Source organism: Zonotrichia albicollis, chromosome 8, assembly GCF_047830755.1.
Source record: "Zonotrichia albicollis isolate bZonAlb1 chromosome 8, bZonAlb1.hap1, whole genome shotgun sequence".
NCBI lineage: Eukaryota > Metazoa > Chordata > Aves > Passeriformes > Passerellidae > Zonotrichia > Zonotrichia albicollis.
This window is the reverse complement of record NC_133826.1, coordinates 27,221,449-27,236,496: the sequence shown is the minus strand read 5'-3', so window position 1 is coordinate 27,236,496 and position 15,048 is coordinate 27,221,449. Positions and strand designations below refer to the sequence as shown.

General features: G+C 52.9%; 1 protein-coding gene across 3 annotated transcripts in view; it reads left to right on the top strand.

Annotated features, from left to right (window-relative positions):
- SEC16B (SEC16 homolog B, endoplasmic reticulum export factor) overlaps positions 1-15,048 on the top strand; it is a 22,946-nt gene extending 7,898 nt beyond the window's left edge. For all 3 annotated transcript variants that reach the window (XM_074546349.1, XM_074546350.1, XM_074546348.1), the window contains 18 exons: positions 578-713; positions 1,875-2,099; positions 2,743-2,840; positions 3,769-3,850; positions 3,965-4,082; positions 4,603-4,714; positions 4,905-5,010; positions 5,709-5,849; positions 8,718-8,831; positions 9,452-9,524; positions 11,524-11,775; positions 12,645-12,691; positions 12,977-13,114; positions 13,245-13,352; positions 14,188-14,269; positions 14,370-14,461; positions 14,554-14,622; positions 14,915-15,048. In XM_074546349.1, coding sequence (XP_074402450.1) covers positions 578-713; positions 1,875-2,099; positions 2,743-2,840; positions 3,769-3,850; positions 3,965-4,082; positions 4,603-4,714; positions 4,905-5,010; positions 5,709-5,849; positions 8,718-8,831; positions 9,452-9,524; positions 11,524-11,775; positions 12,645-12,691; positions 12,977-13,114; positions 13,245-13,352; positions 14,188-14,269; positions 14,370-14,461; positions 14,554-14,622; positions 14,915-14,977 — 2,056 coding nt within the window. In that variant the 3' untranslated portion in view covers positions 14,978-15,048. The remainder of the gene's footprint in view (positions 1-577; positions 714-1,874; positions 2,100-2,742; positions 2,841-3,768; positions 3,851-3,964; positions 4,083-4,602; positions 4,715-4,904; positions 5,011-5,708; positions 5,850-8,717; positions 8,832-9,451; positions 9,525-11,523; positions 11,776-12,644; positions 12,692-12,976; positions 13,115-13,244; positions 13,353-14,187; positions 14,270-14,369; positions 14,462-14,553; positions 14,623-14,914) is intronic.

Genomic DNA, 15,048 nt, shown 5'->3' with positions numbered 1-15,048 from the left:
AGACCATTCTGTGATTCTGGGTTACCATTTGTTCCAAAGGGTACATCAGGAATCTCCATATAATATGTTGGAATGACTGAGTCAGGATCAACATCTCCACCTGCAGTTTCTCTCTCCTGTTTCATACACTCTTTCTTTCTAACTGAATGGTTATTTTATTGTATGGCAGCACTTCTGCCTGGCTTGCACATAGCTAAAGGGTTTCTGTGGTCACACAAGCGACCATCCACTCTGCCTCCGCAACAGATCATGCCTGCTTCTGCAGCCTTGGACATCCATGGCAGCACAGCAAATCCAAACTGTTTCTTTGCAGATGAATGGGGGAAAATATTATCAGGAGGGCAAAGAGTGGGTTTGAAATGTACTTTGCATCCCTGAAACAAAGAGATCTGCTAAGTCACAATAGATTTGAGTGTGTTGGAACTTGAAAGTAGTCTTTGGTACTGGGGATCTTCTTTCCTCCAGCTCTTGCTTGGAATCTTTGTCATCCCCATCAGTGTACCTGGGGACTGAGCCTGAATGGTGCCCTAGGTTGCTTTGCCTTGGGTTTCTTTGATGCTTCTTTCTGCTGCCGTAGGGAAGATCTGCACAAGGTGGATGTGATGACCTTTTGCCAGCAGAAGATAAACACAGGCTGTGACCTCTCAACACAGAGGGGCAGAGATTCCTCTCTCCTCTGGAAACTCCTGGTCCTCCTCTGCCGGCAGAATGGGGTAGGTATCCCATGGAAGGGGCTGACCCTTTTGATCTTGGACATGAGACAAGTAATATGTCCCTTAGGTGCCTCTTGATCCAGTTGCAGTTTTTGGGGGGAAGGGGTGTACCTTGAGAGGATCTGATTTTCATTCCTCAGTTTGATGCTGCCTGGGTATTTGTAGCAAATCCTTCTCGGTGATTGCTTTTTGTCCTTGGGAACTACCAACAGCCCAGTGAAGGGGACTGGTGCCACCTTCATTAATGAGCCAGCACTTACACTTAAAAGGGGGCTGTTCCCTTAATGCACTGAAATCCCCCCAATCCAGTCTGCATTTGCTTATTGGAAGCAGGTGGATAAGGTCATCAGAGGGAGTGTTGTGAAGGTCTTGCTAATTGTGCTCAGTCCTTTTCCTTCCAACTCCCTGTGCTGGTGGCCAAATCTGGTCTTGTTTGGGGCACGTGCTGGGACAAGGATGCAGGTGTAAGAAGGGGGCAGACTGGAAGTGCCATCAGCCTTTGCTTGTGGGGTTTCAGGTTTCTGTGGTTGAGATGACTCCTGAGGTGTTAGAAAGTCTTTTTTCTTAGCCCTGCAACCGAAGAAGAAGTTGAGATTTGTCAGTTTTGCTTTTTAAGGTTGTTTGTTTTCTCTTATCTATGACATTCTTTCTCTGACCTGCTGAGATCTGTCCAGCAGGTCGGGTTGTGGCACAGCGACTGCCCTTGGGGTGGTGTTAACTTTTTATACTGCAAACTACGTGTACTTTATTTATAATAATTTTCCAACACCTATCACCTATGTTAGACAGTCTGTCTCTATTATAAACCAATCAAAAAGTCACCATCCCAGCAGAAGATGGAGGACAAGAAGAAGAAGAAGAAGGACAGGACATGCTCAGATTCCTCCATCTTGCTTCTTGAACTCCCATTGTAAAATCCCAAAAATTCTACTTTTTCACCCTGTGACAAATTAACTATCATCCTGCTCAAACTCTTCTGGCTTCTAAATCTTCACACAAAGTTGGTAATAGTTTCCATGGGCTAAAATCGAAGGCACAGGTATTTTTGACTCCGTGCCAAGGTCTCTGCCAGGGTGAGGAATCACCCAGGGCAGCCAGAGCAATGTCCTGGGTCCCGACCCTGGGGCAGCCTCCAGGTGGCTCCTTCCTTCCCTTTGGCAGTCCATGGTGGGCTCAGACGCGGCGGAGCTGCTGATGCAGGACTGCAGGCGCCAGGACAGGTACAGGAGGCAGGAGCCTGCAGCCAACCTGCTGGGCATGGCCGATGACGAGTGGGCGCAGCGGCAGCCACTGGACCTCATCACTGGGGAGCTCCCGCCCGTCGTGGAGACACAGGCACAGATCGTGGAGAAGTTTACCAAGCTCCTCTACTATGGCAGGAAGAAAGTAAGTGGTGAGTGGGATCCAGGACGTGGGGCTGGAGGTTTTGTTCTTCTTGGACCTGTTGGCCTCTTCAGGCGGTTTTAAAGGGAAGGATGCTCAAGAAGTGACTTGTGGTTCACTTGCGGGATCAAGCCTCCAAGCTGTGTTGGTACAATGGGGCTTATGGCAGTGATTTCCCACCACTGGGAACTGGGATGGGAGACCCAAGTGAAGATGAGATGAAGAGGCTTTTACCAGCACCTCTACCACGTTTAGTTTCATAGATCCCTAGAATGGTTTGCTTTAGAAGGGACCTTAAAGGTTTCCTTGTTCCAAACCCATTTGCAGCTATGTGATCTCACAAGATTCCTAAGGCACAAGGAGAAGAGGGAGGAGGGCTGCAGCTTGGGTGCCCAGACTGGGATCTCACAGCTTTGAGGACTAACAGGCAGCATACACCTGGAAATCTAGGGGACACAACATTGCTTTGAAGGTCCAAGTTCTTGTAAAGTTTCAAGGTAGAAAGACAAAGGGACCTGGGAGAGATTTTTGGAGGATGCTAATTAAAACCAGAACAGTTACTGGCGCTCTTCTCTGAGCTGGGGGAGCAGAGGAGGGAGGAAGCAGAGCTGGTGCAAACACTCTTTCTTCTCCTCCTCACCTGCAGGAGGCTCTGGTCTGGGCCATGAGAAACCAGCTGTGGGGCCATGCCCTGTTCCTCTCCAGCAAGATGGACCCTCGGACGTACAGCTGGGTCCTCACTGGGTAAGCTGGAGAAGCTCAAGCAGGGTACGATGTTCCATGGCTGGCTTTCCAAGCCTGCTATCTCTTCAGTGCCCCCTGAATTGGAAAAGAGCATTGATTCCAGCTGGAGCCTTTCCAGAGGGGGCAAAGGGGACAGAGGACATCCATCCAAACAGGCCTGAGTCCTTCAGGCTTCCCAATGGACAGGAGAAACCAGGTGGGGGGCTGGAAAGCAGGAGGAAAGCCATTCTCTGGAGATGGAGGGTGCATTTATTCTGAGTCTCTGGCTTTGCCCATGCTACCCTAGCAAAGACAGCCATGGGGCAGGGGGAGCTGAGCAATTTTCACTGTGATCCAGTCTAGTCCCAGCTGTTCATCCCACTTGTATGAGCATTTTCTGGTGGAATTTAATGTACTTAGTCTGGATTGGGTTGATCCCTTCAGGGAGAGTTAAGCAGAAATTTTCTGTCTTGTGGAACCCAAATCCTTTTAAGGAGGTTTTATGCAGCGTTGTCCTGGAGACCTGCCTTCTCTGAAGGTAATACAGATCATCACCCCCAGAGGCTGGTGATCCTCTCTGCCTCCTATTTACAAGGGCATGGAGTGAAAGGATAGGGAGGAACAGCTTCAGCTGAAGGAGGGTAGATTTAGATTAGATGTTAGAAAGAAATCCTTCCCTGTGAGGGTGGGCAGGCCCCAGAGCAGCTGTGGCTGCCCCATCTCTGGAAGTGTCCAAGGCCAGGTTGGACTGGTCTTGAAGCACCCTGGTCCTGTGGAAGGTGTCCCTGTCTATGGAAGGAAGTTTGGACTAAAAGGTGCTTTCCAAGTCAATCCTTTCTTGGATTCTCTGGGAAACCCTTAGAGACATCAGTTTCTTAGGCTGTGCTCTGGGAGGTGAGTGAAGGTTTGGGGTCCTGGGGTGCAGCCCTTCTCTGCTGTCTCCTCACAGGTTCACCAGCACACTGGCCACCAACGACCCACTGCAGACCCTCTTCCAGCTGATGTCAGGGAGGATCCCTCAGGCAGCTCTGGTCCGTGAGCAAGAGGCTGGCCCTGGCATGTGCTCCCCTGTGCTGTCACCTGCTTGTGACACCCACCTTTGGTGACCATCTCTGCTCACCCCTGCTCTCCTCCTGTCCCTCCAGTGCTGCGGGGATGCCACGTGGGGAGACTGGAGGCCCCACCTGGCTGTGATGCTGTCCAACAAGGTTGGAGACACGGAGCTGAACCACAGAGCCATTGTCACCATGGGGGACACTCTGGGTGAGCTGGGATCAGTGGGAGCAGCTACAGCAGGGGTGGGCACTGCAGTGTCACCGTGCATGTCCACACTGAGATGGTTGTGCCTGCCACCCTGGAGCTGCAGTGCCTGTGCAGTGGAAGGGGTGAGGTGTCAATGGATCCTCACATGAATTGGGCCCAGGCACATCCATTAGATGCTCTTGTGGAGGCATGTGGAGCAGTTGGGCCAGGGAAGTGTAGGTAACTGCAGGGACTTAGCCCTGCTCCCGGTGATGGGATTTTATGCACCCTGCAAGAGTTGGAGCTGGCCTTGCTGGTCACCCAGCTCTACCATTGAACAGAAACCTCCTGAAACAAAAAGCAGCAATTGGGGAAAACAGACAAGCAACAGGGACAAGGGAGTCAACAAAGGATCAGGGTCTGCATGGCCAGGAAAGGGAGGCAGTTGGGTTTGCATTTTATGGGTGAGCTTGAGGGCCTCCAAAGCAAAGCAGACCATGTGGTGATGTCTCAGACTAATTGTCTGTCTTTTCCCGTGCAGCCAGCAAGGGAGCAGTGGAAGCAGCTCATTTCTGCTACCTGATGGCAGACGTTCCCTTTGGTTACTTTGGAGCAAAGGCAGATCGCATGGCCCTGCTGGGCAGCAGCCACCGGTGAGCAAGCACTGCAGGCTGGCATTCTTGCCAGAGTCACCTGCCCCACGTTTTCCCCATCCCTGGGATCTCACTCAGATGCAGAAGCAATCCCTGGTCGGGGCTTTTCCCGCTGCTGGTGTGCCCTTTGTGTGGGGCTGTTTGGGAGGAGCTCTGCTCCTGCCCACTGAGCCCGCCCCTCTCCCCGCAGCCAGGCGTTCTCCCAGTTCGCCCGGACAGAGGCCATCCAGAGGATGGAAATCTTCGAGTACTGCCAGCAGCTGCGACAGCCCGAGTCCTTCCTGCTCCCCTTCCAGGTAGTGCAAGTGCTCAACTGCATCTCGTGCAGAGCTCAGACTTGCCCCAAAACGTGCACCCATCTCCCTGAAGCCTGGAATTCAAGCTGTTCCTGAGGCTTGTCCCCTTACTGGGCTTTGGGAATGATGCGGAGATTGCCTTGGCCAAGGGACTCATTCAGGGCAGGTTTTGGGGTGCACAGTGTGTCTAATCAGTGCTTGCTCAGCTCTCATTGCCTTCCTGCTCTCTGGGTAACAGCTGGGCATTTCCTATTGCAAAGCAGCACCCAGTTCTTGCTGCCTTGGGGTGGACGCATCCCTGGAAGTGTCCAAGGCCAGGCTGGATGGAGCTTGGAGCAGCCTGGTCTAGTGGGTGGTGTGCCTGGCCATGGCAGGGGACTGGAACTAGATGAGCTCTGTTGTGCCTTCCAACGCAAACCATTCTAGAATTCTATGAAGCTCCCTGGTTCAAGGAGAGGGGGCTGGATGCCTCCATGGGGATGGGTGAAAGTGACCTTTGGGTGCCGGATCCAGGATTCTATGAAGCTCCCTGGTTCAAGGAGGGAGGGCTGGATGCTCCATGGGGATGGGTGGAAGTTGCAGGAGACCTCTGGGTGCGTGATCCAGGGCGCTGTGAGCCATGCTGGGGCGATGTGCCTGGCACAGCCCTGTCCATCTCCCTGCTCCCACCCCTGGCTGCTCTGCCTCCCTCCCCCAAGGTGTACAAGCTGCTCTACGCCTCCCGCCTGGCTGACCACGGGCTGCCAGCCCAGGCCCTGCAGTACTGCGAGCTCGTGGCCACCGCGCTCCTGCGCCGCGACCCCGCCGCGCACCCCGTCCTGGCACGGCAAGTGGTGAGGGTGAGTCTGCACCTCCTGCATCCCAACCTGGGAGTGATACCTGCTCAGGAACTGCTGGAGTGGGGGTGGTTGGCAGCTCTGAGCAGCCCTCTGGGGTTTGCTGCTGAGTACAGCAAAGCCAGGGCTTCCACAGGGTTTCTAGTCCCCGTGGATTTTGGGTAGAAAACAAAGGTGTCATGTTGACTGCCAAGTAGGAGCAGAGTTATTTGGAAACAAAGGAGGTTTTTAAGTCTGGTGGGGTTTTCTGAACTTCTAAATGTCACAGGCTTAAGAAGTGAAGTCTAAGTGCACATTTCCCCTCCAGCACATCTTCTACAATTCGCTTTATCTCCTGAGGATGTGTTCTGGGGTGACACTGAGAGGGAGCATGGCCCAACCTGTAGCACCAAGTGCAGCCCCTCTACTTCCTGAGCAGGGGGCAGGGCCAAGTGTCCCAGGTCCCCTTGGGGCTCTCACAGGACCAGGGCAGTGCTGAGGCTGCTTGTCACCTTCCTCCACCCTTTAGAAGCAGGTTGAATGGGGCTTGGGTGGGTTTAGTGGAAGGTGTCCCTGCAAATGGCAGAGGTGTTGAGACAAGATGAGCTTTAAGGTCCCTTCCAACCCAAACCATTCTGTGATTCTATGAAAGGCACTAAAACCCTGATGCTGTGAGGTGAGGGGCAGCAAGATGCCTGTCTGAAGTGGGTGCTGCTGAGTTCACCCAAAATTTGGCTGGCACTGCTTCCTCACCCCATCATTGAAGCCTATTTGCTGTCTAACAGCCTTTTAGATCTGCCATTCTGCTGGGGATAATGCTTCTCCTGGGAGAAAACACTTTCATCTGGAAAACTAGTGCATTCGTAGATGCTCTTGTCTTTGATGTTCTAGACTGTGTTACAAATTATGATACACATTAGTGTTTGATTAAGACTTCCCCTCTTTTGAAGCTGGGGATGATACACAACCAGGTGCTGGTTCATTAATACTGGATCAAAGTGCACATAAGCTTTTGGATTAAACATTCCCCCCGTTTAGGAGTAATCATGTTTATAATTTCTTTTTTCCTGTGATTGATTTGGGATGAGCATAGGTGTGTTTGTAGAGAGATGGGACAGTGGGTAGAGCAGGTTCCTGGTTGGCTGCAGGGTTACTTTGCTCTCCTGGCCAGTCCCAGTCCCAGTCCCAAGCCGGGGTCTGGTTGTGCAGGTCCTGCCTTGCTCTAAGCTCCCAGACCTGGCAAGTGTGCTTTGTGCTGGTTTAGAGTTTGTGTTTTAATAGCTCAGGAATAGAAAGAAATGGCTGCTAGGACTGCTGCTGGAAGGAACAGCTGAATCTTGTGTGGCTGTGGAGGGTGGCTGAGCTGCGAAGTCACCTCTGGGTGGCTTTTGGTGGCCCTCAAGGTGGCAGCCTTGTAGCAAAGCATTGAACATAAGCCAACATGAAGTAGCCAGAGGAAACTTGAGAAATCCCCAGGAATCCTAGAATGGTTTGGGTTGGAAAGGACCTTAGAGATCACCTAGTTCCAACTCCCCTGCCATGGGGGACACCTTCCACTAGATCAGGGGCTGATATCAGTGAGAGAAAATTCAGTATAGATGTGGATGAAGAGCAGTGCTTTGCGTGCCATCTCCCCTCACCCAGATGTCTTAAAACTGGATCCTTGTCTAAACAACTCCTTCAGACTGGGAATGAGCTCTGCAGGGAGCTCTGCATCCCACCTTGGACTCCTGGGTTGCCCTGGAAGAGCCTTTTGCTCCATTGATGGGAACTGGAGCCCCAAGTCACTGAGATGGCTGCAGCCAGGGCAGCACAGACCCCTCTTCTGCAGGAGAAATTAAACACACAGCAGCAATACTGCAGAGAGGGACCTGGGGGAGATAGTGGAGCATGGAAAAAATACTGAGCAGCAGCATAACAGGATGCTGTTACAAAAGAAAAAAAAAAACAACCTCACCATGTTATAGTGTTATTCTGGGTTGTGAGAGTACAACTGTCATATCTGAGACAAGGAGGTGATAATCCCCCCGTGCTGGGGTCTCAGGGGTCTTGGCTGAGGCCTGTTTGGGCTGCTGCATGTGGAGACAGGGCTAAATTGGAGTGAGTGTGGGAGTGGAGAGCTGGGGTGATAAGAGATTGAGGGGAAAATGACCTCTGAAGAAGGCCTGAGGGTTATTTCTCCTAGGCAAGATATGGTGGGGGAGAAAGGGGTATGTGGGATGTGATAACAGCCCTCCAGCACACAGGAGGCTGCTCGTGGGGGATGCTGGCTGGCTCCTCTCACAGCTTCCATGGGAGCAGGGATAGAGAGGCTTAATTTGCAGCAGGGAAGATTTCACTTAGATATTAAGAAAATACTCTTTAGCTCTGAGGACATCAAGCATCAGGACAAGTCTGGGAGGCTGTGGAATCTTCTCAGAGATTTGTAAATGCAGATCAGAAAAACACCAGCTCCCATCCATCCTCATGGGCTAGGTGAGGAGCTTATGAGCTGCCCTGGGAGCTGGGCTCTTTCCAGGGCTTCTGGTGGGGTGTCCTGCAAACCTGCCAGTGCCCCAGGATGGCTGTTAAGGGGTTGATGAAAACCACTCATTTTCCTCAGGGGGGAAAGGAGGTGGTGATATCTGCCTGTCTCTTTGATGTGAGGAGCACCTTTGACGGAGTATTTTGGCATCTCTGTGGAGGTGCTGAGCCAGCCCTGCTGAGACTGTGGGGCATGGGATGGGCCAGCACCTCTGTGGGGGTGTGGGAGAGGGAATAAATCCTGCACAAGAGACTGGTGTTATTTTACCCCTGTATTATGAAGTGATGCTGTTTTCCCGAGCCCCTGTGTGACAGATCCCTGCGGATCTGACCTGTGTGCTAATCCCTGCTGTCACCCTGGCCCTGCAGCTGGCTGAGAGGCTGAAGCTCTGTGACCCTCTGCTCCTGGAGATGCCAGAGCAGGAGCAGGCACTGGAGCCTGACTGGCTGGAGCAGCTCCGAGCCTGCTGCCAGGAGTGGGAGGTAAGGAGGGGCAGTGGGACAGCTGCTCTGTGCTGTGCTCTGTCTGCAGGAGCATCTCCTCCTCTTCCCTGAATCCAGGGGGATGGAGGGTCAGAAGCTGCTGCTCTTCTCTGCCTGTGAGCTCTGAGATGTGGTCTGTGCTCTGGGACTTGCACATTCAGGTGGGAACAAGGGGCTTGCAGTGCCTGAGGGCTGCAGAGCTTCACACAGGGCAAAACTCTCTTTGATTTGGCTCAAGGAGGGCAAGCAGGGGCTGGTGGGGGAGTGATGGTCTCCCTTTGCAGGGAGGACATTGCAGAGCTCACTGGTGGGGTGTCAGCTTGTGGGTGTACTCTGGGGTCTTTTAACCATGGCCTGGTGCTTGGATTAATGCTCTTCATTCAGATTTCACACCTGCTTTTGGTTTTGTGGCCTTTTCCATCTTGTTTCCCCTCCTGCCTGCTCTCAGGGGTGCTGCAACCCCTCTGAGCTGGTGTGGGTCTCTCCTGCAGCCTGGGGTGGGCTATGAGCCCCAGATCCACGAGCACTGTGCTTTCCTTTGCATTAGCTTTGTGATTTCCTTAGTTTTTGTCCTGTGCCACCCTTTTCCATATCCAGTTTACCATGTTCCCCCTCTGCAGGTGGAAGATGATCTTCCTCCAGAGGTGGCACCTGCTCAGCTGGAGCTGCCCTGTGCTGTTCTACCAACAACAGGTAAATAAAAAAGCAGCAGGTTGTGGTCACCCCAGTGGGCTCTCCCTGCGTGGAGCTGTGCTGTCATGGGCTGGGAAGCAGCTTCCCAATCCCTGGAGTTTTTACCAGCAGCAACTCCTTGCTCCTTGCATTCCCCCAGAGCTCAAAGGCTGCTCCTGCCTGGATGCATCCCTCAGGCATGGGCTGCAAAGTGAGGGTTCTGTACAAAGTCTGAGTAATTGGGCCTAATTACCACAGCTTGGGGGTCCCTCTGGGTGCCGTGGGAGGAGAAGAGCAGCTGGGGGTGGGTGCTGGATGAGCCTCCCAGCTGAGCCTCAGGGGAGACAGCCCCATTCCCAGGCAGTCCTCTGAGGGTGCAAACTGGAGCTGAACTAAAGGGATTTCACACTTAGACAGCAAAGGATTCAGGAAGGAGCTCATCCTGCTCTGTGCCAGGCTGCAGGATGCCTGCTGCTGCAGAATCAGCATTTCTCCTTCCCTGCTGCCTCTCTGATCCCTTTGCTTCACCCTTTGGTGACCCCAAGAGTCCAGAAACATCAAGAGGAGGGGCACAGCCATCCCCTGGAGCCAAGGGAAGAGCAGGGGGGCTTTTCTTTCCCAGCTGGGCAGGCATCCATTGGGGTGTCCCACTGAGGAGAAGTCAGGGGGAGGTATTGCTTCACATCCAGCTCCATCAGCATGATGTTCCTGCAGTCCCCTGCTCCTTGGATGTGCCTTTGACTGGGAATGCTGGCACTGAAGTGTGGAGAGCAGAGGCTGGTGCAGACAGGATGAAACACAACTAATTCCTTCAAGCCGTTTCTTCCTATCAGCTTTTCCTGCTGCTGCCCAATTCCTTTTCAAAGAGCTCTCCCAGGCAGTAAAAAGGATCATCAATCCTGATTGCCTTCTGCTGCTATCAGGGCTCAGACTATGATCTTCCTTCCCTGGAAGGAAATTGCAAGTGTGATGATCCCATTGGCTTGGCTTCTCTGAGCAGCCAGGTCTGCTCCATGTGGTCTCCACAGCTCCCCTTCCCTGTGCTTGGCCCTTTCCTTCATGGTGAAGGCCATCCAGAGCCACCACCTGAGGGACCTGCACACAGAGAAAGCTGGCTTGGTGCTGAATCCATCCATCTTGGAAAGACAAAGCCCAAATCAGGTGCCAAGCTGGGATCCATGTGGTCCTCCCTGACTTGTTCCAGCTGAGCCTGCCAGGCAGCATGTGTTTGAGCATACATCCTCCTCCTTGTGGATCTTGAGCATCTCCAGGCCATGTGGGAGCAGCTCATGGGTGTGAAGCCAATCCTCAGTGGGCTGGAGGTGATGCTGGCAGCAAAGCAAAGGGTTTGACAGCATCAAGAGGTGCCCTAATCCTTCCCTATGGGATCTGGGTCCTGCCTCACAGCAATGGGAGAGGAGTTTCCCAGTGCCCAGTGTTTCTGGCAGGAGGCTGCTGAGCTGGAATGGGCAGGACACACACCTGGGACCAATGTGTGTGTGAAATAAAACCAATCCTGCTCGCTCAACTTGCCTTTCAAACAAAAAAAATCCCAACCCTGAATAAATCTGCCTAAAGCAAGGAACTCATCCGTGGGTGCTGCTGTGCAACAGGAATGAAAGCTACCTGCTGTATATTTCCTGCTCAGGGTAGGCAGCAGGAGTGGGGGAAAAGGCTGGAGACCGCAGCCTTCTTTGAGCTGCTGGTGTGTGCTGCTTGTGGGCCCTTTGCTTCCACAGCATTCCCCTTCTGAGTTCATTTATAGCCTCAGGTACATTCCCAGCATTAAAAAATAATTCCCCCAGTCTTTCCCAGCCCACCTTCCTTGAAACCTCTGGAAGGTTCCTTTTGCTGTGCTGTGTCCTACCTCCTCCCTTGCCTGGTCCCTGAAGCCTTTCCTCACTCCCCCAGCTCCTGCTGATGTTTAATGGAAAAGGGGAGAAATCTGTGCAACAGCCTGATAGAATTATAAACATTACAAAAATTATAAACTCCTGAGGTGTGTGGTTTTTATTGGCAGATGAAGAGCCTGGCAATGAGATTCCCCAGAGTGAAAGCTACCAGTATGACCAGTGGTTTGAGCCTGTGCCATCCCAGGGACTGAGGCCCCAGGAGGACATGTCCCTGAGGTCCCCAGCACCTGCTCAGGTGGTGGCATCGCCGCTGCCCAGCGTTGGGAGAGACCTGCAGCCCCCTGTGCTCAGCCAGGAGACACCTGCCCCTCTGGCAGGGGGTGGTGCTGAGCCCCCTCCACAGCCAGCGCTGCCAGCAGGTGAGTGCTGCAGCCTCGTTTCCCTGCAGAAATCACAGAATCCCAGGATGGTTTGTGTTGGGAAAGGATGGTAAAGACCATCTGGTTCCAACCCCCTGCTATGGGCAGGGATACTGTGTGTTTGCAGGGGTCTTAGGATGAGGGAAGAGATGAGAATGTTGACTCCATGTTTCAGAAGGCTGATTTATTATTTTATGATATATATTGCATTAAAACTATACTAAAAGAATAGAAGAAAGGACTTTAACAGAAAGCTAGCTAAGAATGGAAATAGAAAAAGAATGATAACAAAGGCTTGTGGCTGACCGAGACAGTCCGGACAGCTGGGCTGTGATTGGCCATTAATTAGAAACAACCACATGAGACCAATCACAGATGCACCTGTTGCATTCCTCAGCAGCAGATAACCATTGTTTACATTTTGTTTCTGAGGCCTCTCAGCTTCTCAGGAGAAAAAATCCTAAGGAAAGGATTTTTCAGAAAATATGGCTACAGGACACCTTCCACCCAGGGGCACCTTCCACTAGACCAGGCCCCATCCAGCCTGGGACCAGGTCCCATTCCAGAGATGGGGCAGCCACAGCTGCTCTGGGCAGCCTGTGCCAGGGCTTTACCACCCTCACAGAGAGGAATTTCTTCCTTAGAAGTTGCCTTTGAGATGCACCAGTTCAGCCTCACCACTTACTCCCTGGTGCTGGCAGGGACAGGGACAGAATGGCCTTTTGCATCTCTTGGGGGACATCTTGGCCACCACATGGATGGCTGTGCTCTGGAGAGGGCCATGGTAGAAGCTCTGGAAATAGCTCTGATGGATAAATCCATAGCACTACAGATCAAACCTTGACTGTGTCCTTCCCTCTGCTCCACAGGAGAAGCTGAGGAGCCCTGGGGTGCCAGGCTGTCCCCTGTAGAGCAGGTGAGTCAGAGGAGCCAGAGAAACCATCCCACTGAGGGCCCTGGCTGGAGCTGGGATGTGCTGGCCCATCCTTCCATGCACTGAACTCACATGGAATCCCGCCATCATGGTGCCAGTTGCTCCCTTGGGTGAAAGCTGTGCCCTGCTGTGGGTGCTCTGCTGTGTAAGGGGTCCCTGGGGATGCTCCCCACTAATGTGGGTGTGGAGCAATCCCAGAGGGGCTCTGACCGTGCTCAGTGCAGCTCCTGTGGGAGCAGCACATGGCACTTCCATGTCTGATGGCAGGAGGAGTCACCAGGCAGGACTCGGACTCTCTCAGACACCTCCACTGTCTCGCTGGGGGACAGCCAGCCCTCCTTGGACAGCGCAGCTGAGGACACTGCTGAGGAGCAGGCAGAGCCCATGAAGCCAGAGGAGGACAAGGTGAGCATGCCAGAGCCATCATGAGCCTCATGCACCCAGCCCTGTCCCTGGAATAATGGTGCCCACTCCCAGCAGGCACCTGGCATCCACCCCTTCTTATCCCTTTCCACTCTTTTCCTTCATTTCCCAGAGCTCTGGATTCAGGTGGTTTGGCTGGTTTCGGTCGAAACCCACCAAGGAAACTTCTCCCAAAGCTGAGTCCGACACAGGCTCAGACTCTCCCACATCAGGACCACAGGTAGGGGACAAAAAGCCATCCTGTCCCTGGTGACATGCAGGGTACAGCTGTGAGAATGGGTGACACATCTCCCTATTTCTCCCTGTCCTCATGCAGGGGCCATGGCCATTCCATGTGGGGCAGATGGGGACTGGGAGCCCTTTTAGCCTGGAAGTGAATCCTTGATTAATAATAACTGTAAATTCATATAGTCTCTTCCATATATATGATATAAATTTATATAGCCTCCTTTAGCCATGAGGTCATCCAAGCCCTTGGCAAACTCTGCAGGGATCCCTCACCCTCCACTGGAGCGGAACACAGCAGCCGTGAGCAGCAGTGCTCTGGCAGGTTTGGGGAGGTGCAGGGAAGGGAAAACCTCTTTAATTGGAAGTGCAGCAGTGAGGGGGAAGCAACCATGCGTGGTCATCCCAGAACTAGCCAGCTCCTAAGGGCATCACATCCCTGATGGCTTGGAGCGGGAACCTCCCCTGGAAATGTCTTCCTGGTAGAGAATGATCTCCAGTCCCAGAGCAAAAACATCTTGGGGTATTCTTCTCAAACTAGCAGGAGATGAAGAACAGAAGGGGAGCCATGCACCTTGGCCCCTCACGCTGTACCCAGGCTTGGTGTCCAGCTCCTGATTTTGAACCCTCAGGCTGCTTTAGCTTTGTGCCTGAGTTGCTTGCCCTGACCCTGCAGCCCCTCCTTATCCAGGTTTCCTGCAGCTCCTCGGGTACCTCTGCAGCAGGAGGGGTGCAGGATGGGTACCCCAAAAGCCTGGTGTGCTGTCTGGTGCAGAGGTCTTCTCCCAGCTCAAGGAGCTTCTGCTCTAAACGGGTGGGTGTGATTTCAGGAGCGAGCATCACCATCCCCACCCATTGCCCCTCTGGCAGCTGGAACAAACCCTTTGGCTCAGCCTCTCTCCAGAAATCCTGGTAAATACCTCACAGTTCCCCTCATCTCTCCCCCATCACCCTTTTACAAGTTTCTCCTCCTTATTTTAAATTGGCTTTTGATTTTGGTTGCTGGCCCTAGGAGGAATGGAAGGTGAAAGCACCTTTGCTGTTAGTTCAGTGTCTGCAGAGGTGAAAGGCTCATGGGATGGAAGGCAGTCATCAGGACAGCAGGTGAGGAGGGGAGGGAAGTGTCCCCGTGTGTGATGGGTGACACCTCTCTGCTCGGGGTGTCTGTTAAGTTTCTCTCTCTTTGGTCCTTCCAGGCTGTCTACCGTGGACCTCTCCCACCAGTGGCTTCAGTTCCTCTCTTCAACCCTGCCCAGGTTGCTCAGGTGAGAGCATTTTCATGAGGGTGGTGCTGCATGACACCTAGGGTGGCTCCTGATTTTGGGGTGGGGCCAGATTTCAGGTGATCTGCTGTGGGCAAGGGGGTTTAGGTGATAGCAGTTTTGGGAATAAGGGTTTTTTTAATAAGTAAATCAATAGTGGGAGGACAGCAATGGGAGGTTGTGATGAATGAGTGAAATGTAGCGAGGATGGTTGTGGTTGCATCCTGATGATGACAAATCAACATTTTGGGGGACAGCCCATTGCTCACACCACCTCTCTCTCTGTGTTTCCCAGCTTCCTGCCCGACCCACCCAACCCAGGCTGCTTTCCCGGCATCGCTACCCCAACCCACTGTGAAGTGGTGGGTGGGGACAGCAGAGACCAATTACACAAAGTTTTTTTAACCAAAATGGTGTTTGTGGTTATTT